We start from the raw sequence: 25,459 nt of genomic DNA on the forward strand, positions 1-25,459 counted from the left end.
GTAACTACTCTCAAACGTCCACAAAATGTTGTTCAACCAAGATGTGTCCGCGGAGCAGAAAGCAGTGAGAATGTCAAAGGACTGATCTGACTGAGTCATCGCATCGTATACAAAAACAACGCCGGGCTTCGAGCACATTAATTCCAAATATTGAGTCAAATAGCGCATTTAGAAATCCATCTCACGTCAGGCAATGTGAACGGAATGCCTATATTCCACGTTTTACGGCATTTATTCACCTCCAGCGGCGTTGTATTTTCCACGGCCTCAACGGAAACCTGCGGGGCTTCACGCCTGCTAAACTTCCAGGGTTGCGACAGTCCGGTATGCAATGGTGCCTACAGCTTCGGTTTTCACTCTTCTGCGACATCCGATAGTAATATTAAGAATAAAAGACCAAAAACGCACAAATCAACACTTTCAAATTGATGCGTGAACAGCCCCACGAGCAAGCAGGCTCGCGAGAGGGCCTTCTCAGTGTTGCAAATATTTTGAACCAAATGGCGAAACGTGTCGCACCAAAGTTGACTGCCCCGAAGGTATACCCGCAGAGCTCGCGGGCTCTGCGGGTATAGCTTCCCCGCAGTGCACGGGTGCTTGGTGAGAAGCGCACTCAACGGGGTTATTGCGCCGATTATACAAATATGTTACACACGGGGACAACTTTTTCTGGCATTTCTGAAGTGAAGACCACACGAACACAGCTGTGATCGGCCTCAATGTGGGCAAGCTCATGGGTACCCATAGCTTTGGCTTCATTGCCAAGAAAAGTTGTTCCCAGGTATACCAATATTTAAAAGTCCTCAGCCCAGCACGCACATGTTCGTCGCGTCACGACGCGAGCAAATCACTCTCCTTATGCACAAACACTGAAAATGGTACCAGCCAGAAACCCTTTTTTGAAAAGGTCCATTTTTTTTTTTTTTTTCAGATTTTATATAGACGTAAGGATATTTGCATATAGCAGGCAGATTTATGAAACCCTTCAATTGGGATAGCTGGACAAATCTGTCGTCTACATGCCACAGTTCATAAATATAGTTATATTAAAATTAACTGGACTTTGAAGTGGACAAGTGGGAGGTTAGAAACAACCTTCACGAGTTCAGCTAGATTTTCGTTTAAGCATGGTACACGGTAGTGAAAGACTTGTAGAAACTATTCGATATTAGATTCGAATATATTTGGCCAAAACCACCATTCGCTTCGACTTCGTTTCGAACTCAAAATCCACTATTCGCACATGCCTACAATTGACATCACATGATCCGACATCACGAAGTATCACAAGGCCATGACACCAATTAATAAACAATTCTTTTTCACTAGCCAAAAAAGTCAAATTTAAACTATTAACTTCTTAACTATTGTATTCCATGCACTCAAAGTAGGATTCCCTGTTTTCGAAATTCATTTTTCTTAAATCTTTTTTTGGAATTTGTGTTTATTTTTGGTGCCAGGCAAGAAGTCGGGGTTAATGTAATAAAGCAAACAGCATATATATAAGCTTGTGACACCAAATCCCCCCCCCAACCCCATGTTTTCCTTTCTTCCCATCTATTGAACTTACGCCCATGACCCAAATACTTGAAAAACGTCATCCCGGTACAGAAGGTCGAGACGTGGTTCCCAACGAAATAAGCACTTTCAAGGACAGTTAGTATAAATAATGTTCAAAATCATGCACACACACACACAAAATGTTGCAGGAGGTTATTTTTTCCAACAGATTCGGTGTTTTTCGGTGTCAATTTTTGGTGTCAGACTAGAAATGGATGTTTGTCGCGTCTTATGTTGAAGAGGCAGGACACGGGCGTGTAATTTCCCAACCTCTAGAGAATGTGTCCAGAATAAATGTAAACGTCCCGGTACCAATAAAAGATGGAAACAAGATAAGGAAGGGGTTTCGGAAAAAAAAAAAAGTCACAAAGAGTTCAATGTGGCTATGTTCAAGGTAAACACCAAAAAATAAAATTGTACATTTTTTTCCCCCGAAAAGTTTGGGTTTTTTATTGTGAAAGGCTCTTGTTCGGGTTTTTTTTTTTTTAATTTTCCACGATTTTGATAAAACTGGCTTGGGGGTTAATTTTAGGCGTTTATAAATATTTACCAAAAACACAAAACCCTAATTATAAGTAGGGTCACTGCTACCTTTTGTCTGTAGTGCTTGGCAGATTATTTAGTTGATATACTGTCGAGACCGGTTATAATGAAGTCGGTTATAACGAAAGAGCGGCTACAGGGAATCGCACGATTTCCTCTTCTCTTTTGCACTCCGTTAACCGAAATCTGTTGTTATGAAATAGCAGATACAGCAAAGTGATTTCTGATTCCCAATGACTTTGTTATAACCGGTCTCGACAGTAGTTTACATGAACAAGCAACAGAAGTGAGTTTTGTATTGTCCTTTTACTAATGAGAAAGGCACTGATACAAACATGATGATCATTAAAAACAAAGTCAAACTTCACGGCAAAATGGGATTTAGCTGCCATACCTCAAAAAGCCAAGTAGTGTATACACGCATAAACTGCATTACATCACACAGATTTTTGTTTGTCGTTGATTAAATGCAAAGAGAAGCCCAAACTGCATTACCACACAGATAATTTAAAACACTATAATGCGATGGAATTACACCAATATAATGTGTAAAAACTTGCATAACACTTATACAGGTTGCACTGATATTGCATGAAAAATTTCAGAATGTATGCTTAACTGAAAACTACTTGTTGGCACATTTGTTTGTCATTGTATTACAACATTACCAGAAAAGTTGCCCTTTGCTGTCACTGACCCCAAATTATGTATATGGTATAAGCTCACACAATTCAATGTCAATATACTCTTAAAAATGATGAGCACCCGCCGGCAATATGAAGGTGAACACGTTACCTGGTTTCTTGCATGTTTTACGGCTCACTAAAGCTATATTAACTCTCAACGTCTCAAATGGTACGTGACCAAGGGTCTAAACTTTGCGTTCTAACCCTGTTCTAGAACAGCTAGAGCTTGTTCCAAAACTTGCAGGAGCATCAAAAACAAGAAGAGCGCTGTTTACCCTCATATTGCTCATGAGTGCACCTTCTTTCTTTATAATAAATGCTTCCTATACTTGGCGACTTTTCTTGGCATTTCTGGGGAAAGGAGGAGAAAGCATGCAGAGCTTTAATGAGCGCTCAAAATGGGAGAGGGCATTCGTGCCCATACCTTTGACTGCGTTGCCAAGAAAAGTCATTCCCAAGTATAGCTGTTACGGTAGCCTCGCATTTGGAATAAGAAACCGGCATGAAGTCCAGTTCTTGTTGTAATGAAACAGGACGGCTTAGACCGAGAATCAATGTGATATAAATGTAACAAAAAAATTACAATGTAGCACTGTTTTGAAGGCAAGCAATGTTCTCATAAATGTAAAGCCATGTCAATATTGATCAAAGTTAAAAATCATAATGCCACTGAATTCACAGAAAATCTGTAATGCCACTCTGTTGTTTGTAAAAAGCCTTCTGTGGCTCACCACAGGTGAAGATTCTTTGGTTTTTAAAGGGACCATGAAAAATTGTTCAGTTCAGCCAATTTATCTGCCTGAATCTGGAATATTGTCCACTGGTTTCTTGTTCGACAGGCTACTTTTCGTGAAAGACCAAAGGAAACAGGAAATAGAGGTGGGGAATGGACGATAGTGATTGGGGTTTGATGCCTTTAAAAGAAAACATGACTGTTAAAATTTAAAAAAAATGCAGAAAAAAATTGTTTGAGAGAAATAATATTACAGTATGTTTCAATTACAAGCACATTCCTACAAATGAAAATGTCTGAGTCAATTGGGGAAACATAAATATTAGGTACACATAAAAGTACTGTGGATTGAAACTTGCTCCACAGTTGGTGCACTGGAGCATGCAGCACTGCTTACAGATGTTTTAATAATGTTAATGAATTTACATTGAATAGATCTACCTGGTGATACTCAAAACTAACAAGAATGCCAAGAAACAAACACAGAATCTGAAGGTTTGAAATGCAGAAATAAACCATGTTGCATTTCCACACCTCAAGATGCTTTTAGAAGGATAATGTCAGCATCAACAGTCAAAGCAGTGCATGTTTTGCTAGCCCCAGAGGGAAAAATGTTGAAAAGCACAAAAAATTCGAAATAACTATTCCTAATTGATTTAACAACTCTGAAATGTAACAGAACTGATCTAAACGCTAATTGCAGATTTCAAATCGTCCCTAAAGTATATGATTTGGTCTATTAAAAAAACGCTGCAACAGCCATGTCCTCCCATAATTCGGCAATCACTTAATTCAGAAACCATCTACTTCACTCAGACGCCCTTAAAGGGGACATGAAATGAATTTTAGGGTGGGATAAATAAATTTAGACAAAAATTTGAAAACATAGACTATTTTGTGCCCTTTTTCCCTCGAAAGCTCTCCGCCTTTTTACTGCGATACATCTGCGGGACCCAAAGCACGTCAGCCGGCCCCAGCTCTTGCATTGGACACGAGCACTATGTCACTATACTACTCCATTCACGCCTAAGCTGACAGTACAGTGGAAGCTACCCAATTTCTGGACCATACTACTCCATTCACCCCTAAGCTGACAGTACGGTGGAAGCTACCCACTTTCTAGAACAATCAGCCGCCTCCCTTTAATCACCAAACTATTCTCTGCACATGGGCATGTGGCAGAAGATAGAAGTGCAGCTGGCCCAACGATCACAGTTTCCACAGCACTGTCAGTTTTGAAGTGAAGGAAGGATAGCTGCTCGGCAGTACTGCGGAAGTTACGAGCGTGGGGGGAGAAGGCAATGTTTGTCCGAATTTTGAGTGACGGGCTAATCTTCTAGGGGGAGAACGGTGATGATTGGGTACACAAAGGAGGGTTCAAGCAAAAGCGGAGTTCCTCCTTTTGCTTCTCTTGGACTGTTTAATAACGCCGCACGACTTGTGAGTTGACAAGGAAAGCTAAGAAGGAAGAAGTTCAAAAATTGCTTCATGGCCTCTTTAATGCCTACAAAGGTTAAAAATTCAGAAAATGGTCTGCCTTTATACCCAAGATTCCAGTGGAAAGAGAGCCTGTCATACAGCTCTACCACACAGCTGAATACACCTATAAAGACTATATTTCAGTGTCATTTCACAGTCCTTTCAAGTAAACAGAGCTTAAATTCTACAGTCCAAACATCAAAACATTGTTACTAGAAAATAAAGCTAGAAAGCACAGCAAGCAAAAACAAAATGTGAAGCTTGTTATCATACAAAGTCATAACTAAACAAGCCTCACAAACCTAACGAGAATGTTGGGCAGTTAGTCGGTCCTATGAAAGCCGAGAAATGCCAGCAGCGTGAGCAAATAGCACCACAAAATTCCAGGCGAATGCCCACCCTGTTTTTCAGGCCAAGTATCTTTATCATGATAAGCATGAAAGAGTGCCCATTCCCTGAAACTTCTGCAGTGTCCAACAGGACTTCCTCTATACACTGGGACATCTTTCTGTGGCATACGCAACAAGAGAGTGTGCATAGCTTTAATCAACGCTCAATCTGGGAGAAGACACATGTCCTCGAGCCTTTGATTGCGTAGCCACAGCAAGCTGTCCTTGAGTATAGCTTCCATATTTCTAGTTAATCAAGCACTTTTTACGATTTTAAACTGGGTAGGGAAGTAGAAAATGATGTAGGATAACGTGCTATGGGGGAACTTCCAAGCTTCCGTATTTCTTGTTTTATAGGATAATGCTCTTAGAGTCCAAGAACAGCACCATAGTATGCGAGTTTGCCAGATCCTACTATATCTGCCGTACGACTTCCCACACTGCACAAACTCATAGTGAGTGCCCATGCACCGATCTATCTGCGTCCTATAGTACTATCCGTGGTATAGCAGGCAGGCTTGCTAGAAGTTCCCCCACGAGGTTGTTTCATCATACTTAAAACGCTTTACCAGAACATATTGCAAATGGGCACGCAGGAACAAAGGAATGAAATGAGCAACTATGAAACTAAACATAGCACAAACCGTACGAAACAAGAACCAGTCTGAATATAAGCTTGTTCGACTAGATGCTACAAGGACGTCACGTAAACGTCGACTTTGAAAAAACGTGGACATGTCGACGAGAAAAAAAACTCGCAGGCCATGCTTTGGCATCACAAAAAAGTAGGGAAACAGAAAAGAGAAACTAGTAGCAAGAGGTTATAGAGAGCGTACGATAGAAAAAAGAGTATTTGATTCGGCACGGTGCTAACCGACGTCAAGGGATGTTCCCTATTTACACGACTTGTCCGAGTTGCGTTCGGAGCTGATTGTCACAGGGATTGACTTGAGCTCCAGCATCCTTGCTAGTATCCTCTGTCGCATGATTGCATACCTGGAAGGGACAGAAGTTTGAATGCTTTAACACTTGCTGTTTCAGGCAAAAAAAAAAAAGCTATGCATATATAAAAAGAAAACATAAAATAAGGTATGAAAGACATCAGTAGAAAACAGGTTTCTTTACTACATTTTGCCTTAAAGGGAGGAACTGAAGTGGCTTTGTTTGTGAGAAGAAACATTTAAATAGTCTTCATTTGTCCTCCAGGATCACGAATATCAAAATTACATTTCAGATTGATGCGCCGAGTAGCCACAAGAATGCTTTCGAATTAGCGCTGAAGCCCCTCCTTCCCGACACGTTCGGTGGGAGGGGGAAATCATGACGTATTATGCAGGGGTCTCAACATTCGCACACCTTCCGCAAGCCTTAACCGAGCAGTCAAAAGTGCTGCACGCATTCCCTCACAAGCGGCACATGCAAGACAGTTGAAACTTGTGGGTATAAAGTCACCCCCAGGCACGAGGGGCACAAGGGGTGGATAATTTTCCCGTTTTTCTCGTGTTTAGTGATACGCTTGGGTCAAATGCTTGCAATATTCAAATTCATGGGATAAAAACACTCGAGAAGTAACCTCCAACTCGTTTTTTTTTTTTTAAAGGACCTCTTCAGCTTATTTTTAAATGTAAGCAAAGTCAAAGGCTGGGCAAGACTGCACTGTTTTATCAAATGTTTGGACTTAGTACAAAACCCCGGAAATTGGGTGATGCCTCACATCCTTGAGAAAGCCACTTTAAAACCTACCTACGTGATGCATCTAACTGCACATTATATTACCCAACATATAATGTGCAGATGCTAAAATGGCTTCGACAACCTAAATATTCTGGGAACATCTAACAGGGACGAACGAGACTTCAAGGATCTTTTATTCACGAGAGATGGAACTCTATGATAATGTTCCTATGGTAGATCTTTTATTTTTATGCTAGATACAATGAAGGAATACAGTAAATAGCTCTCAAGCCCATCTTTAATGGTATGATTAAAAAATATTTTCAGAGTACAATTTCAACACAGATAAAAAAAATAATGAAATCTCTGCTCAGGTGAGATTTATTGGTGAATATTAAATATCTGATATTGTGTTGAGACATCAATATTAGAACCTATAAAAGAGGACCTAACTAGATCCAATATTTTTTCATATGTTCCAACACAATTCACAAGAGCGTAAAAATTGTCACCTAAAAACAAAATCTACTGTCATTCAATCTCTTTTTGATGCGACTGTAGCTTCGAAGGGATGTCAACAGAACTGGAATGCTAGGATCCTAAAAACTCTCATATACTAAAAGAAGAGGTCAATAAACCAACACAAAATTCAGAAATCCTGGAAACAAATGGTGTTCCATGTTTCTATCTTTTCTCAAAGAAATGTGAAAATAAAGTTTTAAACTTATTTTCGTGCAAACATAGTAGTTGGAAACTACAAAATATGGACTCCTCGCTGCTAACACAAATATGAAGTGTTCCAAACAGCCCTCGTTTTTCTCAACTCTCGACGTGTAATGGAAAAACGCTCGCCGACATGGCTTGTTCCCACATTCCGACGACCCACAGTGTCTGGCTCGAGTAAACCGACTTGTACGCTCATGCGGCGAGTTTTTCCACGCAAAGCAAGTCCCAAAACACAAAGTTCTTGATGAGATGCTGCGGCACAATACTATTTGCATATTTAAACCTCTAAGAAAAATTTTTAACGGAACAAAGTAACAATAATGCACAATTATGAGGCTGCTCTTCCCAACTCCTGGCCGCCGAAGCTTCCGCGGACCGTCAAGCCGGAGAGCAATCCGCGGCAGGACGGGCATCTGCTTCGTCAACCGCCGCTGGTGCAGAACCGCCGGGATCGCAACCGGCGACGGCGGGACACTTTTGTGACGTCGTCAAGCGGAAATCGAGGGACGATTTTATTTTACGTGAAGATAAACGCACTGGGGGCTTTATGCAACACGACGGGACCGACTGCGGCAGAGACGACGCCGTCTGCTGCGACTGGTCGGTGGCGCGGCACTGGCCTATCGCAGCAGACAACATTGTCCCAGTCCCTCGGTTCTGCTTGGTCCTGCCGTGCGACATGGGGCCCCAGTTGGAGATGCGTTTCAGGCACCGTAATAATATCAGCAGACTCTGGTCCAGAAAAATCCCTAGAGGGACCAAAAAAATGTTTGAACTAATAAAAAACGGTGTATTAAAATCCTTGACTGCTTCAGACGAGCCTAGCTCATCCACCTAGAGCCGTATCCAAAACCGGCTAGGACGAGTGTAGCTCGGTTCGCGTGACCTGCCTCGCCCTTCGGGTCTTTTGGACGACCCAGGCTCGCATGAAGCTTGGGTTGCGGCACTGCTCGGAGATGGCAGCACATGTTTTTATTGTAAGAATTTTTAAAGATGGAAACCGATTGTGGAAACACACGCGGCCCAGGTTGCATGTGCATAAAAAAAAAGAGAACAATTTAGAATCCAAAACTGAAAAGGAAAAAAAGACCCATAATTTGGCTGTTAAAGCCCGACGACCAGTTCGCGCTTTACACTTTTCTCTTGCTTCCTCCTCTGCCCCCCTTCTACCCTGCCTACCGTTGCCGGTTTCCTCCTCCCCCATGGTGAGGAGGATCTTCTGCCTTGCAGAATCTCAAGTCTGGTCGTCGGCCTTTAAAGAAAGTGAAAAGGCAAGCAGGTCGACCAAAACGCATCTCTTTGCACATGAGGGCGGAGGTGAAGAAAATGTTGGGAGCCAGACAAGAGGTGCAGAAAGATGAGAGGGAGTGATCCCCCTCACATTTTCATGCCTCCTCTCCGATGCGCACTAGATGCTATTCTCTCCGAAGGGTGGCAAACATTTTGGCCACGAGTTCTTTGTTCGTCGTGGCACGTCTGGTAATAGTTAGTCGAAAAAAAAAACAATGCAACCCTCATGCTAGTATATCGTCAACCTTTCTCAAAGGCTATCTCCTCGTTCGTAAAGTGCCATTCACACAAAGGAGAAATCTGCAGAGGGAGGCGCATGACATCAGCAGCGGGTGCAATTGCCTTCTGAGCCTCGTCGTTCGTTAGTCGCCAAACTTGGCAGTTTCCACTTTCGATGCCACTCTAGACCAATCTAGAGGCTTTTAGTCTCGACACGAAAGCTTTCAACGTACAAATACAGTTCAAAGCAAACTGATCTGCCACCAGACATAAATTGCTTGTACCACTAAGGCATGGGTTCTCAAAAGAAACTCCACAGACCTGCTGGGGTCCATAAAGCCCTCGCCTAAATACCCAAACCCCTTCTTTCCCCCTCTTGAAAAATAAAATGTTTTTTGTTAACCCTGACTAGGCGGCACAAGCTACCGTCCGTTATAAAAGGTACAGCCATTACCATTGATTTATTATTTTACTTGATGCTACTCACTTCACATGTCCAGAACTGTAAAAGATGCCCTTGCCACACTGCAAAAACATTGTCTTATTTTATACCCTTTGCCCCTCCCTTCTTTTTTCCCTGCTGGCATGGTGTCCCCATCATTCTGGCGGGTCCCTAACACATCCATGCATGAGAACCACTGTGCTAGAGAATGGGTTCTCAAACTGGGTTTCCCAGAGTAGCCTCAAGGGTTCCCCATGTTCCTAAACTTCCTTAGCCAGGCCTGCCCCACTGTCTTCTTGAAATAAGCACTATCTTAGAAAATCTGAGCCATCCATTTGATGGGTAGCTATTAACCAAACACACTCTAGCATATGCATTATTGTTTACAAGGTCTGAGGACTTCTGCACTGCTTTACTGGAACAATGCTGAAACGACCAGGGGTTCGTTCCTCAAGATCAAAACATTTGAGAACCCCTTCGCTAGAGCATCCCTCCAATTCAGAACTGACACCACAGCGCCACATCACAAAAGTTTGATGCTTTTGTCGTGGAGAAGTCCGTCGGATTTCTCCCTCGTGCAAACACCGCTCAAAGAAACCGGCGAATATTCTAAAGCCCCGAAAAAGGCAAGGAAGCCATTGCTGTGACTAGCAGACAACGTCTAGCCTTGCCACCGCAACTTCTGTGCAAGGAATAGACAAACTTCCTTGCCGTATGCTAAGGCAGAGTTTGGCTCAAGACTATCTTGAACTAAAGTAAGCATAGGCCTACCCTTACCTTTGTGCCAAATAAAGGCAGGTAGCCCTTACTATGGAGGCCTGGTGCATAACAGCACACAAAAACAAGGCCGGAGAAAGTGCACAAATGTGACACGCCAACCCTGAAGGAACATCATTATTAGAAAGGATCAAAGCTAAGTATGTAGAGACCTACACACCAATCAAGTAAATTGTTATATCTAGTGCTGTGTTCTTGTTTTGTTGTTCATTATTAATGTATTGTAACTTCTGTTTTCCACTCCTGGAATGGCCTCAATTGAGGTCGCAATATGTACAAATAAACAATAATAATAAAAAAGACGAAACATTTAACAAACACTCACCTGCTTTTGATTTTCTCGACTTCTCTTGCCTCCTCTTCGTGAAACTTCTGGATGAACGAAAGGAGCTCTACTTCACTGAAATTGAGGTACTGTGCAACCTGCACACAAAAAAGAAAAAGAAAGAAGATAAATTTTCAGTTTACATTTATTTCTAATTTCAAAATGATGCTATGTCTAGCTTAAAAGACATCAAACTGGGAGCTTGTGTCTGTCAGAAAATGACATTGTTGAGGTCGGGGAAATAAAAAAAAGACTGAAAAGTAAAAGCCCTTTTGTCCGCTGCCACCGTTAGGCACCAACGACTTAAAGACCGACGACCAGTTCACGCTTTCCACTTTTCCCCACTTCCTCCTCTCTCCCCTTCTACCTTGTCCACCACTGCCTGTTTCCTTTCTTTCTATTGTGAGGAGGATCTTCTGCCTTGCAGAATCTCGGGACTGGTCGTCGGCCTTTAAAGTGAAGACTAAAATAAATTAATGGGATCGTAGGATCCCGTGGGATTTCCTAAGAATGGGCAATGGGAACAAACAAAAATCAGGACCACAGCCAACAGAACTGCCCTGGGGAAACCAACAAGAGAGGACCCCACAAGGCCCAACACCAGCCCAACCCCATGAGGGGGCACAAGAGGGCGACACTTGGGGATTGACGATGGTCGCAGGGCAACAGGTGAGCCAAGCAACCACCGCCGCAGTAATATTTGATTTTAATCCCCCTCCCCAGAAAGAACCCCACTGGGGCCGGCCTCCCTCCAGTAAAGGGGATATCAGAAAAGATCAGTAAAAAGACGAATACGGATCAAAGAGCAGTGGTTGCCAAGCAACAGTTACGGTTGGAAATCAATTTCCTTTCAAGCAGCTGTTCGCCAACCGATTTTTCGGCCCAGCTGTCGAGCGGCCGAGTCGATCAGCATTGCATCAGATGTGATGTTTCAAGTTTGTTTACGTCCAGCATTCCGGAATATATTGTTCTGCTGAAGATGACACCAATGTGTATGCGGTAGCTGCCACAGAGTTCTCTGGTCAGATTGCAGCTACTGAAGCATACCCATTTCTTTTAACAAACAGCAACCTGATTGGAAGATCTCCCGGAAATAACCAGGGAGCAAATCAGTGCTACAATCAGACTGACAGGTACACTGCGCAACATTGTTAGCTCAAACACGACATCAGTGATTCTTTAAATTTTCCTTCAAAAGGGTACGTCAGGAAAAAAATTTTACATCTTCGGCTAGTGCACTAGGTGAGCACATTCCACAACCATGACACTTTTGATGACGGCCCTTAGGTTTTAAAAGAAAAACAGAAAAAATCGGCGATCGTTCGTTCACAGGTGCCGTGCAGTGTACATTTTGTGCCACACAAGCTCGAGTGAGAGTATGTCAGTGTAGCTAGCGACTGTACTTTCATTCTACGGTTCCAGAAGACCCAGGCCAATACCGCAAGTTTTCGTTTTATATTGCAAGAGAGAGTGCCAGCGAAAGCAACAAGTGTACCATCAACGAAAATGTAAAAGCAGAGAAATGTAAACGTGTACTGAAGTAAGTGACGGAGCGCTTACAAAAGGGGACTCGTCGATCGCATGCCAAGGTGTGAACGCGGGTGATTACTAGTCGTTGCATGTCGCCAACCAGTGGCATGACTGCCGTGAGTCGCAAGTGTGAGTGCTGTGGTGACGACGGCAACGTCCCTGCTGTTAAGCCAGTCCTTCCTACGGACCCGCCGACGCCAGGACACATGGATCGCGTTCCTCAAGTTCCACCTGATGTCGCCAAAAAATGACTGACTCCTTCATTGGAGCTCCGCTTTACAACAATGCTCTTTCAAAGTGAAATATCAAAAGGGCAAACTGCATTCCGACACGGATGGCTCGAGGAGACGCTCGTAAAGTGTTGGGAAGAGCAAGTAACGAGCCCACTTTGCAATGTACGCTTTTCTCTTAGGACTCGATGCGGAATGTATAAAATTTTGCTTGGTGCGTTTAGTCATTCTTGTACGAGTACCAAGCAGCAATAACGTTTCACTTTCAATGTTATGCTAATGGGATCGAGATAGTTGTTTGCCTGGTGGGTGCTCATTGGGTTTTGCTAGGCTCTCACATTCTGCGTCATTTTGGGCAGACGATCACCCTCAAAGATTTTTCGCAAAGGTCCCCGGGACCCTGAAGCGAAAGCAATCCGGTGCACAGCCCTCGAGCCACGCCGAAAACAGCAGCTGTGAATGGGATTACCCTATACCCCCTCATCAGCTCTTCAGCAGTCCCTCGTCAGAGTGGCTGCTGAATCCTTTCATTTGCAACCCACTTCCTGGCGGCCAAGAGATTGTTGCGACCGGCAATACGTTGGCGACATCCCTGTCATTAGGCCACACCTTCCTACGGACCCACCACTATGAACCGCATTCCTTAAGTTTGACCTATATGGTCCGAATAAAAATCATCTTAGTTTGCGACCTGGGATTGCCAGCACAGGTGCGAGCTCTCCTCGAGAAACAGCGCGCTCCGAATGAGTCAGAGGCTACGAAGTGTGGATCAGAACCACAAAGTCACATCTGGCCTCCTTCCTTAAAATCGGATCACAAGCACGGCGGGTTCTGGTCTGGTTGACTGATGACGTATCCTTGAGCCGTGGAAGACTACATGCGCTGACGCATCCAGAAACGGGTTCAACTTCACTGTGCGAGTCATTCTACTACTCCAAGTCAACAACAGCCAGGCTCGTGTACGACAGACTGTGACTCAGCTTTGTCGGCTGGGTGTGCTGTGTATGCAAAGGCAAGAGTGACGTTAGCAGCAGGCATCAGCTGCCAACTACGACTCGTGAAGTCCCTATAAGGGACTGAGTAAGATTGACCCTTTCAGAAGAGGAGAGTGCTGCTCTGATGTTTGCTCTCTCAACCAACTGACTTGAACATGTCATACTGAAGGTTTTTGGTATACACCTACCGTAAATGTAAATAAACCAGTATACTCTTGCGGCAGAAGATGTTCTGACACCACTCGCGGCACGCTACCTGGTTTGAGTACGTGACTACACAACAATGGCCCTTAAAACAGCACCTACTGCACATGAAAGTATGTCTTTTCTTCGGGTGGATAGGAAATTGGTGTGCGCCCACCTCATGGGGTATCTCGTTGGTGTTCTCCCTGTTCATGATGAAAAGCTTGGCGACGTCCTCATCCGGACCCAGCATGACACGAGCGAGCAGCGGAAACTCGTCATCCTGCATTAGCCTCCTCTCTGGAAAGACCAATACACGGTGTTGATGCTAGCTCATCTGTTAAAAAGACTGTATAACTACTGAGAGCAACAGTCGATTAACGACTGTAGTTTGGTTTCGGAATAGTCGATTTATGCACAACTGCCTGTGTAGGGCAACCCAGCCATGCAAGCTGTGAAAAAGCATGATCAGCAAAAACGGGAGATCATGTGTTTCTGGGAAAACCGTCTCCTGATGGCCACATGGTAAGGTAGCAAAAATGCCAGACACATAGGGATAAAAAAGAAAAGTGAAACTTGAAATCCTCCTTCTCTAATCGTTAAACACAGAAGAAGTTGAGTCGAAGCTGGTGGTTGCAATGACAAATACAAAAAAAAAAAAATACAAAAAACTGTCATGTAGCATAACTTACGTCAAACCTGCCCAAACCGAAATTCTTAGTCGATTCAGTTAGGCACCATGATGGCCAAATTTAAGAATGTTACACAGGCAGATCTTTTTTGCAAGCTGCGCATCTGAAGAAAGGTTGTCACATGGAAGAGTTTCAGGTGACGCCTTATTAAAGAACCACTGAAAATATGTTTTTTTTTTTTTAAATTTTGGGAGGGACAGGAGTGTAAAAAAATAATTTTTATGTGAAAAACAAAAAAAATCTGTTCGAAAAATATTGACGGCGCGAGAGGCAATTTAGTTGGTAGTCGCTTCATTTTGCCTTGTTTTCTCTCTATGCATTTCGGGCATGTGGAGGAGAGAAGCTGTGGCCATCACGTTGAGGTGGAGGGAGTATGACCATCTCGTTGAGGTGGAATGCGTGTATGACCATTCCGCGACCATCATGGACTTTGCAAGCGTAATTCAGATGCAACTAAAATAAATCTCGCGCCATCAATATTGCTCTAAAAAAATTTCTTGTGCGTAGAATTCATTTTTTGACATGTGTGTCCCAGACAGACTGTTTAAAAAGAACATTTTTCTTTCTTTACAGCGGCCCTTTAAAGCAAAGTGATGCACACACCTCCATTGTCGCGCACCACGTAGAGGGCGAAGTCCTGGGGAGAGTTCTCCACCTTGAATTTGTCAAGCAGCTGGTTGATCACCTCGGGAGCATTCACCAGGCTAGTCACCCAGACGCTTGTCACACTGGCGTAAGCTGGCGTGAACACGCTAGTCTGTTGGGGAGGCAAATACGAGGACAACAATTGATCAGGGCTAGAAGGACCTTGCATATGCTTGATTTTCACAGGTGCTCAAGTTTGCGTGTCATTGGGGATTTTGCTCTATTAATTAAAGCTATAACGAGCTTCCGAATGACAGAAAGGATCAACAGTGCAGCACTCAGCACAGCACTTCAGAGGTTCTTAAAAAGACACAGACAGCTTTTAATAGCTTAGAAAAGCATACTTGAAGGGCTTCCAACAACATAGTTATGAATGTCTCAATTTTTTAGCGAAATGTGACTAAAATAAGTCCTCTCAAAAACATAATTTTACAGCTGAAGATCAAGATTTCTAATTAAGAAAACAACAAATCGAGAACCGGACCGTTTTAGGCTACCCTCTCTCCCTCTTTCTCAATCCAGCCCAATGACGACAAAGAACTCGGAATATTTAAGAATATAACCAGGGGTCTTTAATGTGCATCATGCTGCAACGATAACCCAACAGACACCAACACATTTATCCAAACAGGTAAGGCATCGAATCCGGCCTCCACTCCATGTGTTCCAAACTGTGATGTCCAAACAACTCGGAAAACGGGACCCCACTCAGGCACCGGAACCCTCCCTTTGAACTTCGATTAAAGCCGTGCACACGCGCTCTTTCCTTCCCAAGTGTCTTAGAAAGTACACCACAAATAGTTATTTTTGGCATCAAAAAGTGAAACTTCGTTTCAAAGTATCAGGGGAAACAAAGTATCATCAAAGTAATCAAAGGACTAAAGTTTACCGCTACGCCACAGCCTGGTGTGGTTCCATACGGACAAAACGTTAGAAGAGACGACAGCTCACCTCTCTGTTGTAGAAATGTCCATTGATTGAGCAGCGTCGCCGTAGCTTCACCCTGGAAGAGCGATTCTTGCTGCGGAGGGTCACGCTCTCAAAGCCATTGGCTTCCTCAGGGAACGAAGGTGGAGGCAGGTCAGCCTCCGCAAGGAGCTCCTGGAGGCAGCGCTTGCCAGGGTTGGGAAGGGTGCTGTAGCTCCGGCCAATCTCTGCCGCGTCCCCGTTCTTCGGATTGCCGCCTTCTTCCTCATCCATCGCTTCTGGCTCCCCTTGGGGACTGCTGTCGGCGCTTCGCGCAGTCGCGTCTTCGTGTCCATTTTCCTTAGGGGGACTGCTAGGTGTGTGCCCATTGCAGATGTTGCCGTCCGAGTTCTGCAAATGAGAACCTCCTGTGATTCTTGTCGGCAGTTAAACTTTGAGAACAAGTGTTTTCCAGTATGGAAAAATGGGCAATGCTACGGCAAGAACTGCGACCGTAACTTATTTATGGCCCTCTGGGTGGCCACCTTGACAGCAAATGCTGACGAAGCAGGGGGGGGGGGGGGGGGGGGATGATTGATGTTTAGTGTACGGCTTAGAGGGATGCCTTGCTTTAAAAATGCTTCTTGTTCATTGAAGGCGTTTTAAAAAGACGAGCGCTCTATTCTCCCATAGACACCAAAATTAAAAACTGTGAATAAGACCTACAGAACTAAGAATTTAACTCGCACCATATAAAGATTATGAACATATCTTGCTATTTTTTTGTTCCTTCTCAAAGTTTGTAATAGAAGACGTTACACCAAAAGTATAAAACACATTTTAACATGTGAAAAGCGTGTGTGATGAAACAAGTGTGAATAAAACCACATTTAAAAGTGGAATAAAATCTGAAGGCTGCCGCAATCGCAACATACGTGCCTACGCAGCTGCAAGCATGGGCCAGAAGGCGAGCCAGCTACAGTTTAACAGGATGCACAGTCAGTCTGGGTCCACAGCAAAACAGCCATGCAATCTTTATAAGTTGTATAAAGGGGAAGGCTGTTGCAATCGTACCACACGGTCAAAGTGCCGAAGCTATACAAGGAGAATAAGAAACAAGACGACAGCAGGGCGCGCGCAGCTAGCATTTATTGAAAAACCCATCTCTCATATACTCGTGGTAAAATACATGGCAACTGACTATGTATTTTTATACGAGCCCTTGAACGTGATAACGAACCAACTAGCTTAAATCGTCATTTTAAAGCATATGCACAGCTGCAGCAATCGGTCGCCACGGATACTACTTACTATGTAGCAGAATATACAATGTCAATGTCATTCTAAAGCAGGACCACAACATCAGCAACGAAACCTTAATGATAAAGTCAATGCGACAAAAAGAAAGTCAATTTGACACCAGACATATCCAGCAAAGCAAATGAGTTGGCCAACTGAGCCATGGGCACGCCTTGAAAAAGAAAAATATGTGCTACGTTGAAATAATTTGGCAATTTGTGCTGCAATAGGGCACCGCTGGGGAAGCCCGCCCACCTCTCTGTCTCTCAAGTTCACGGAGAGGCGGCTGAGGCGCAGCGAGCTCCTCCTCCTCCTGACGGGGATGCGGTCGTCGTGCTCCTCTTTCAGCCGTATCATCCTGTTCACTCCCCAGTAGATCCTGATGGAGCCCTCCAGGATAAGTCGGCCATTCCTCTGCGCAAGACAAACGACGTCGAGCAATCAACGGTTGTTTTAAAGCACGAACAGAGCGGCCTCTCAGAAAGTGTGCACTTCTGCGGCAGCTCAAATGTTAGACACAACTTCCTAATATCCCGTATGCCAAGGCCCAAGGATCAAATTCAAGTCTGTTGATTTCAATAACTGTAAAATTTTAGGTTTTTGTACAGAAAAGCGAACAGGTCTCTCTAGTAATTAGAGACGTTAAAATGCTTTCATCCATTGCGCAGGTTCCCTCTGTATGCTTTTACGAGCTTGCTGAAAGCCGTAAGTTATTTGCATTTAACGGAGGACACTACCCAAAAAGGTAAACTTTTGAACCTTTGGATTAATATGAGTGACATTTAGAGCATATACTGGCACTTGCGAGGAAGAATGCAGCACAAAGTTTCATCTGTGTACATGCACTGTGAAAGAAATTATAGTTGTTTTTATCAGCAACATACTCACATTGTTTAGGAAAACTATCGTTAGAAAACTAATGTAATACTAAAGTGATCAGACATCCCGATTTAGGCGGGACAGGTCCCGCTTTTCCGGCCATGGTCCCGCAGTCCCACGAGCATGCTTATGGTACGGCATACTGTAGTGCTTCGGCTACCCCGAACCCGGGATAGATAAGAGATGCGGTTAAATGAAAGTATCGCACCAGTGAGAAATTGCTTTTCCTGATGAAAGAACAAAATATGCTTGACAGAATAGATGCTGACACTGAAGGTTAATTTGCATCTAACATCTCAACAGTACTGTGAATATAGCATGTACAAAAATAAATACCACACTAAAGAAATATTCCAACTAAATATATTAGATGTGCATGCCAAACAGTATGCAAATCGCAGGAAAAAGAAATGTGCATGGTGTATACAAAATAACAAAAAGGCGTGATTTGTCACCTAAATTTAAACTTTTCAAGTCTCGCAACACAATAATCACACCCCCCACCCCGATACGTGCCCCGCTTTGGGGCCCGAGCAATATGGTAACGTTATGTAATACCCGTTTTTCTTTACCAGAGACACGGCACAATGCCTGGAGAGTGTAACTGGGAAAACAAAATTTCCAGAAAGTAATTTATTTCATGTCAACATTGTGCTGAAAATTCAAATAAATTTTTTGCCTTTTATGTCGTTCACAAAATCTTAACATCTTCTATAAATACAAAGACAAGTTTTAAAAATGATCCAATGGTCCATGGCTGATGCTTCAATATCAGTAGCATATTTTTGTTTTATACCAAGCGTCACCTGCTAATTACTACCTGAGGAAAATATAGTCAATAAACTATTGATCTCGCTGCAACGCGACTGCTTTGTTCAAGATGAATGCTGCACTCTGCTTACATTTCTGCCTCAGCCCGTACATAAGTGTCAGCACGAGACTTCAAACAGTGCGTCAGCCATTCAAAATAAAGAAAAATAAAAAGAAAGGTATGAGCGAACGATACTTTTCCTCAACAGTGAAAACACTTTCAGTTCTAAATTCAACAGTTACCGGCACTGCAGGTTGGGATCGGCATGGAACTGCTGCAGCGTAAACATGCAACATGCACATTTACTTGCCACCTTCGTATGATAACCCGTGCACAGTTTCTGCATTTAATTGACGCTTTCAATTGTTATTTGCACAAGCAACGACAGTGCAATACGTGAAACTAGCCATTAAATTTGTAAAACGGCGCTCCATATTGCCGGAAAGGCATGCATCCCTACGTGCAGCTTGGCCGTTCCTGACAGCCCCTTCGGAGGAGCAGCCGACGTTTCGAGAAAGAGAGTAAGCGTTGTGCGCTGGTCTGAGGAGTCTCTCTGATGGAACGGTCTATACTCCGATAAATCTCAATTTTATGTAAAAAAGTAAACTCCGAAACAGCAACCTAATTTCACAAATGATAAACTCCAAAAATGCAGAACCTTATGCATGACCCATGTCCCTACAAGACAAGACGTGGTACAGAAGATTAAAATGCTCCGTCTCTTCACCTTGTCTGCGCCAATACATTAAAAGAAAAAAAAAAGTTTGTATTAAAGTTTTGACTTGCCAACCAAGTTACTTGTATGGCTATCAAAGATGTCTCAATTCTGTTAGTAGTATGGCGTCTGGACAAGACCAGAAAACTCATTTGAAGCCCCTGCAAACACACAACAAACTTTTCTGTCTTACCAGCCGGCTTTGTACGATTCCACTCTTGCCTTCAAAGAACTGGTTGTATGCCCTCAATTTCCCCTCCAGGTGGCCTCTGGAAGGAAACAACCAAGAAGAAACTTAGAAACAATGCGACAGATGAAACACAAGCCAGGAAGGTTTCAAAATTCTCGCTTTACCTTGGCACTGTGGAGATGTTTTGACGAGGATTTGGATTCTTCCCAAAACTGGTGTGTGCCTCTACTTGCGAACCATGACCAAACAGCGTCGGACCAAACAGAACACTGTAGCATGGTACATGGCAGTACGGAACGCCCTTGTGCTGACACAAAAAAGGACAAAACAACTATCAAGACACAGGATTCCCATCAAGTATTTATTAAGTGGCAAATTTAAGGGGCTTTCAATGACATGCTGAAAAGTTTTCAAAGGCCTGGATTATGGAATTCGTTTACACAACAGCGACAACAACAATTGATTCTTATGAAAATAAATTTCAATGGATTTCAAGGCAGCTTCTGTACCCTCACTTAAAACTCAATATTTTAATTGTTTCTTTGTTTAGTGATAGCATCAATTAAAAAAGTTAAATGTGGTTCAAAGCAAAAGATTTTTTTTTTATGTGCCTTGCAGTGAGGAGCCTTTGTTCATGTGTCCATGCCTTTAAGATAGAAATGTCATACTCAAAAGCTTTTAGTGGTATGGGATGGGGAAACTCAAGACGACACATTAGAAACAGCTATGGGAATATCACTACTGATCCAGGTTGTTTTTTTTTTCTTTTTTTATGTTTTTATTTAAGATGAAAAATTATTCACAGGCTAGGTTTTTCTTTTACATTAACATTTTAATGTTGTCACTACAAGAACCGGGACGCTACATGTATCTAACAATTTTATAAAAAGAAAAGAGAAAAGAGAGGGGGAAAAAAAAAGAAGAAAACACCGGTAGACTGTGTTTTGAACGTGTTTTAGAGTCCTCGCAACCGTGTCGGGGCTGTCCGAACGAACTTTCATTACTTGGATGATAAAGTAGTGTCAAGAAAAAGTTTTCTTACTTCCGCATGCTGGCCTGGATTCAGTCTTTTCCCGCACTCTTCGCAGCGCAGGCACTCGGGATGCCACTCATAACCCATCGATGTTTTCCGCTCAGCTGGAACGCCAACAATAAGTCAAACGGATATGCCAAGAGCTGTCTCCCACAGATCAACTGCTGCCTCGAACATTGGACCGACGACACCCAAGCGAGTAAGTGGTCAGTAGAAGAACACAAAGTTTGTGGACGCACATTGGCCAGATCCAAGTCGAGACGGTACCTCATCTTTTATCTCGCGTTTCTCCTTACAAAGAGAGGCATTCGTACGAACAATACGGCCGTGTTTGTTTGTTTCCGAATGAGTCATACCGCAAATCGAATGATCGGTCTTTGCCGTTTTAATGTATGAAGCTCAAATGAGTACGCGAAGCACACAAGTTTGCCGAAAGTCGGTAACGGCAATACTGCGTGTTTCAGAAGGACGAGCAGCGAGGAATTTACAATGGAGCGCCGAAACGACGTGCTCATATTTGGCCGGAGAACGAAAGATTCGTTGCGAGCACGAAACGAAATCGAACGACTTACCGAAATAAACTGGCTTCCCGCATTTTCGGCACGTCCACATCTTTGCAAACTCTGCCCGGGCTCGCTGGCATCCGCTGGAAACACAAAAATTAGCCTACCCCACGGTGACCAACTCGAATTCGCATGACTGTTTGGGAGTCGGGGAGCACGTCCAGAGTTTGACAAAGCCCGTCCACAAGAAACCCCAACTCGCGCGGGCGTTGGACAGCCAATACGAGAATGAGTTGATATCGCGCTAAAATTGTTTCCGATATCCCCAAGGAACGCTTTAGGTGCTATAAATTAGTTTTAATCACAGAGAAAACGCCTCACGGGTTTGCAAATTGCGAGATTCCACGCGAACTCTTTCTTTGAAAGGCACCCAAGTTTAGTATCCCTGCGCGGACGCACGCACGCACGCACGTTCATCTCATCCTGCATGCGGGCGCTTGAGAGGAGTCTGGCTGTCTTGTTTGTTCGTCCTTCCTCCCACGCTCGGCCCACTGTGGCTCGGCCTTCGACATTGGCCCCCAGGCCGCCCACGCTACCGAGGGCAGAGGCTCACAATCGCGTTGTCTCGAGCCATACACAGGGGCAAGCGAGGCTACTTTCTCGACCCCTGGGATAACTGCAATCTAAAGTTTTGTTAGAAAACTCCACAGATTCATTTTAGATCGCTGTCGGATAAACTCTGCCCAAGTGTCAGGAGCTCGCAGCTAGTTTTGGCCCGCATTGTTGTAACTACTGGGATCGTCATCTCGTCCGAGAGATCGGTTGAGGATGAATTTCTTGGCCGACAAATATATATTCCTAAAATGTTGGTGTATTTTGGTTAGCAGGTTTTACACAAACAAAAGAAATACGAAGGAAAAAAACAGAAAACCATTTCTTTCGTTTAGTATAATCCATTCTTGAGTTTAAAAGCCAAGAAGTGGACATGGCGGACACACAGCGACAGACTTTGACTTAATTGATTGATGTAATCTTTACTACACTTTTTGGCGGATCCCAGAGTAAACTCTGGGATCCGCCAGAAAACTCCATTTGGAGAACCGTTGAATAGAAGATAGAAAAGAATATGCCCCAAGCCGTCTTCGGGGGGAAATCGAAGGAAACGGCCTAAAACTCATTTTCGGATTACGTTCGTCCGAACGGTGTAAAATAGGATAATTCGCAAAAAGCATGAAGCTTCTCAAAAAGCAGTGTGTGAAGTTTTGAAAGGAGATTTATGACCCTTGCAAGAAAAACCGTGACAATGAAATAGCAAAGTATGTGTAAAAAACATACGCCCAACGTGGGGCTCGAACCCACGACCCTGAGATTAAGAGTCTCATGCTCTACCGACTGAGCTAGCCGGGCGATCGAAAGAACTCGCTTTTAACAGCATTCATAACCATAGGCTCTCAAAATTTGAGCTTTTTTTTTTTTTTTTTCTTTTTAACTTTGAAAACGAGGGTTTCAAAGGAGTGCTACATCGGTGGAACACCGCGAGTTTTCATTATCTGGAGAGAGGACGTCGCTTCCTCTCTCCAGCCTTCGCGCTGCTAAAGTGGAAGGAGGGGGGGGGGGGGGGGGGGAAGACTCAATGGGGTAGCAAAGTATTTGGGGGTTGAGAAGCAGGAAACAGACGGAACGCTGGAGGGGAGAGGGTGAAACCTCCTCTCTCCAGTTTCTGCGTGCTCCCCGGCCTTCCTTTCCCTCTCCACAACTCTCCGGCTACCGCCGGATGGATGGATGGATGAATACGGCTGAGCCCTTTGGATCGGGCGGTAGCTTACGCCACCTAGCCGTTTAGTTTTACCATTTAAGCTTAGAATATTTAAATGTGAAATCTATATTCACTCCGCAGTGCAAAGAAAGTGAGGCTATGAAAGCCCCTTTGGCATCGGTGAATAAGCAAATACCTAGTTTTCTCTCGATTTCTGCCACCATTCACTTAATCTTTGCTTGGTAATCTCTACAGTCTTGAAATCCACTCTCCCTTCGCTGTCTCGAAAACCCAATGACTTTATTAAATCTATGTTGTCTTCGGTAGGCATAGGGTGAAGCCCTTTACAGTAGAGTATCAAGTGCTCAGCCGTCTCGTCCTCCTCTCCACAAGCAGTGCACACTGCATCCATTTCCTGGTACTTCACTCTGTATGTTCTGGTTCGCAGAACACCCGTCCTCGCCTCAAACAACAATGAGCTTCCCCTAGAATTGTCATAAATGCTTTCTTTGGCAATAACTGTTTTGTTTAATCTATAGCTTTCCAGAGCCGTCTTTGTCTGCATTCCCTCTAGCCACCGATCTCTTTCTGTGGCGTTAACTTTCTTCTTAACTGAGACTTGCTCTTCCGTATCTTCGCTATAGCCCAAAAACTTTCCTCTTAATTTCCTAGTGCGCTGTCTCCACTTTGTGTCTACACTCCTCATGTATAAATAGCTGAAAACCTTTCGTGCCCATCGCTCCCCATCCATTTGCCTCAACCTATCCTCAAATTCTATCTTGCTCACCGCTTCCCTGCTCTCAAATGACGCCCATCCCATGTCTCCTTGTACTCCCTGGTTTGGCGTTTTGCAATGTGCCCCAAAGCCAGTCTACTTACTCCGCGCTGTTTTATTTCTAGTCTCGCAAGCACTTCGGATTTCATGCATAGCACTGCGTTTCCAAAAGTCAAGCCAGGCACCCATGACCCCTTTCCAAATCTCTCTCACCACCTCATACCTGTTGTAATTCCAAAGTGCTCTATTCTTCATTACAGCTGCATTTCTGTTGCCCTTACCTATTATATACTTTTCATGCTCTCTGAGATATTCTGCACCATCACATATCCATACTCCTAGATACTTGTATTTACTAGCTCTCTCAACTGTAATATTCTGTATCTTCAGCCTCTCAACTTCGTCCTCGTTAAAAATCATGACTGCTGATTTTTCGCTACTGAATTCTAAACCTAATTCCTCTCCTTCCCTACCACAGATGCTCATTAATTCCTGCAACTCTGTCCTGTTGTTAGCCATTAGTACGATATCATCCGCATACATCAATCCCGGTAAGGATTGCTGAATTTTTTGGCCTAGCTTACTGTAAAAAAGGTCGAATCCAAGCCCACTCAGATACAGCATAAACAGCAAAGGCGATAACGGGCACCCCTGCCTAAGGCCTCGTCTTATCTCTATTTTCCCTGTCGCCTTTCCTTCCCATGTTATAATCACCTTGTTATCTTTGTAAATGTTCCTTAATAGTGCTGTTAGTCCTTCATCTAGGTTTAAGCTCTCCATTATGTCCCACAGGTTCCTTTGGTTCACATTGTCATAGGCACCCTTGATATCCAGAAATGCCAGCAAGAGCTGTCAGTTTTCTTTTTGCGCTATTTCTATACACTGTGTTAGAGAAAATAAATTGTCCTCCAACCTTCTTTGTTTCCGAAACCCGTTCTGTAACTCTCCCAGTATGCCCTCGCAATCTAGCCATTCCTCCAGTCTGTTCTTTGTAATCTGCATTACCAACCTGTAAATAACCGGTGTCACGGTTATTGGACGATAATTCCTAATATCAGACTTATCTCCCTTTCCCTTATATATCATACTCATCTTACTAAGCCTCCATTCATCTGGAATATTTCCTTTTGTTATCATGGTACTCACTACCTCCCTTAGTTTTGCCTTAGATTTAGGACCCAAATTCTTCACCAGCTTGATAGGGATACCATCTGTGCCTGTCGACGGGACTCTTCGTTCCGCCTTTTCCCATTCTCTTTGTCCAAAATCCGCGATGTCACAAACTGGACTGCTACTTCCTTCGGTTCTCCTATCTTCCACATGAACCCGTTCCCGAAATTTCTCCTCCATCACTGCTCCTATATATTGTATCTCATCATCTCCCTCTAATTGATCTCCCTGATGCGAGAATATGAACCTCTGTCTAGCTTGCGTCGTTTCACCGAGTGAGTTCAAGTGCTCCCAAAACTTCTTG

The 25,459-nt window shown here is 43.7% G+C and overlaps 2 protein-coding genes and 1 non-coding gene across 3 annotated transcripts in view; 1 reads left to right on the forward strand and 2 right to left on the reverse strand.

Moving 5' to 3' along the window:
* Window positions 1-4,858: 4,858 nt before the first annotated feature.
* Window positions 4,859-22,396, reverse strand: LOC115322207 (ras association domain-containing protein 4). Its single transcript, XM_029982558.4, has 10 exons — window positions 21,524-22,396; window positions 20,961-21,055; window positions 20,083-20,225; window positions 19,922-19,997; window positions 17,579-17,737; window positions 16,070-16,435; window positions 15,077-15,230; window positions 13,960-14,081; window positions 10,844-10,941; window positions 4,859-6,386 (listed from the first exon to the last, which is right to left on the reverse strand). Exons 1-10 carry the CDS (start codon window positions 21,561-21,563, stop codon window positions 6,284-6,286), a joined length of 1,356 nt encoding a protein of 451 aa, XP_029838418.1. The 5' UTR covers window positions 21,564-22,396; the 3' UTR covers window positions 4,859-6,283.
* Window positions 21,050-25,459, forward strand: part of LOC115322206 (arylsulfatase B) — a 61,197-nt gene continuing 56,787 nt past the window's right edge. Inside the window, exon 1 of the mRNA XM_042292225.1 lies at window positions 21,050-21,150. Coding sequence (XP_042148159.1) covers window positions 21,085-21,150 — 66 coding nt within the window. The 5' untranslated portion in view covers window positions 21,050-21,084. The remainder of the gene's footprint in view (window positions 21,151-25,459) is intronic.
* Window positions 22,789-22,861, reverse strand: Trnak-cuu. The gene has a single exon. It is a non-coding gene; the product is annotated as a tRNA-Lys (tRNA).

This window comes from Ixodes scapularis, unplaced genomic scaffold (assembly GCF_016920785.2).
Source record: "Ixodes scapularis isolate PalLabHiFi unplaced genomic scaffold, ASM1692078v2 PGA_scaffold3__209_contigs__length_174095766, whole genome shotgun sequence".
NCBI classification, from domain to species: Eukaryota; Metazoa; Arthropoda; class Arachnida; order Ixodida; family Ixodidae; genus Ixodes; species Ixodes scapularis.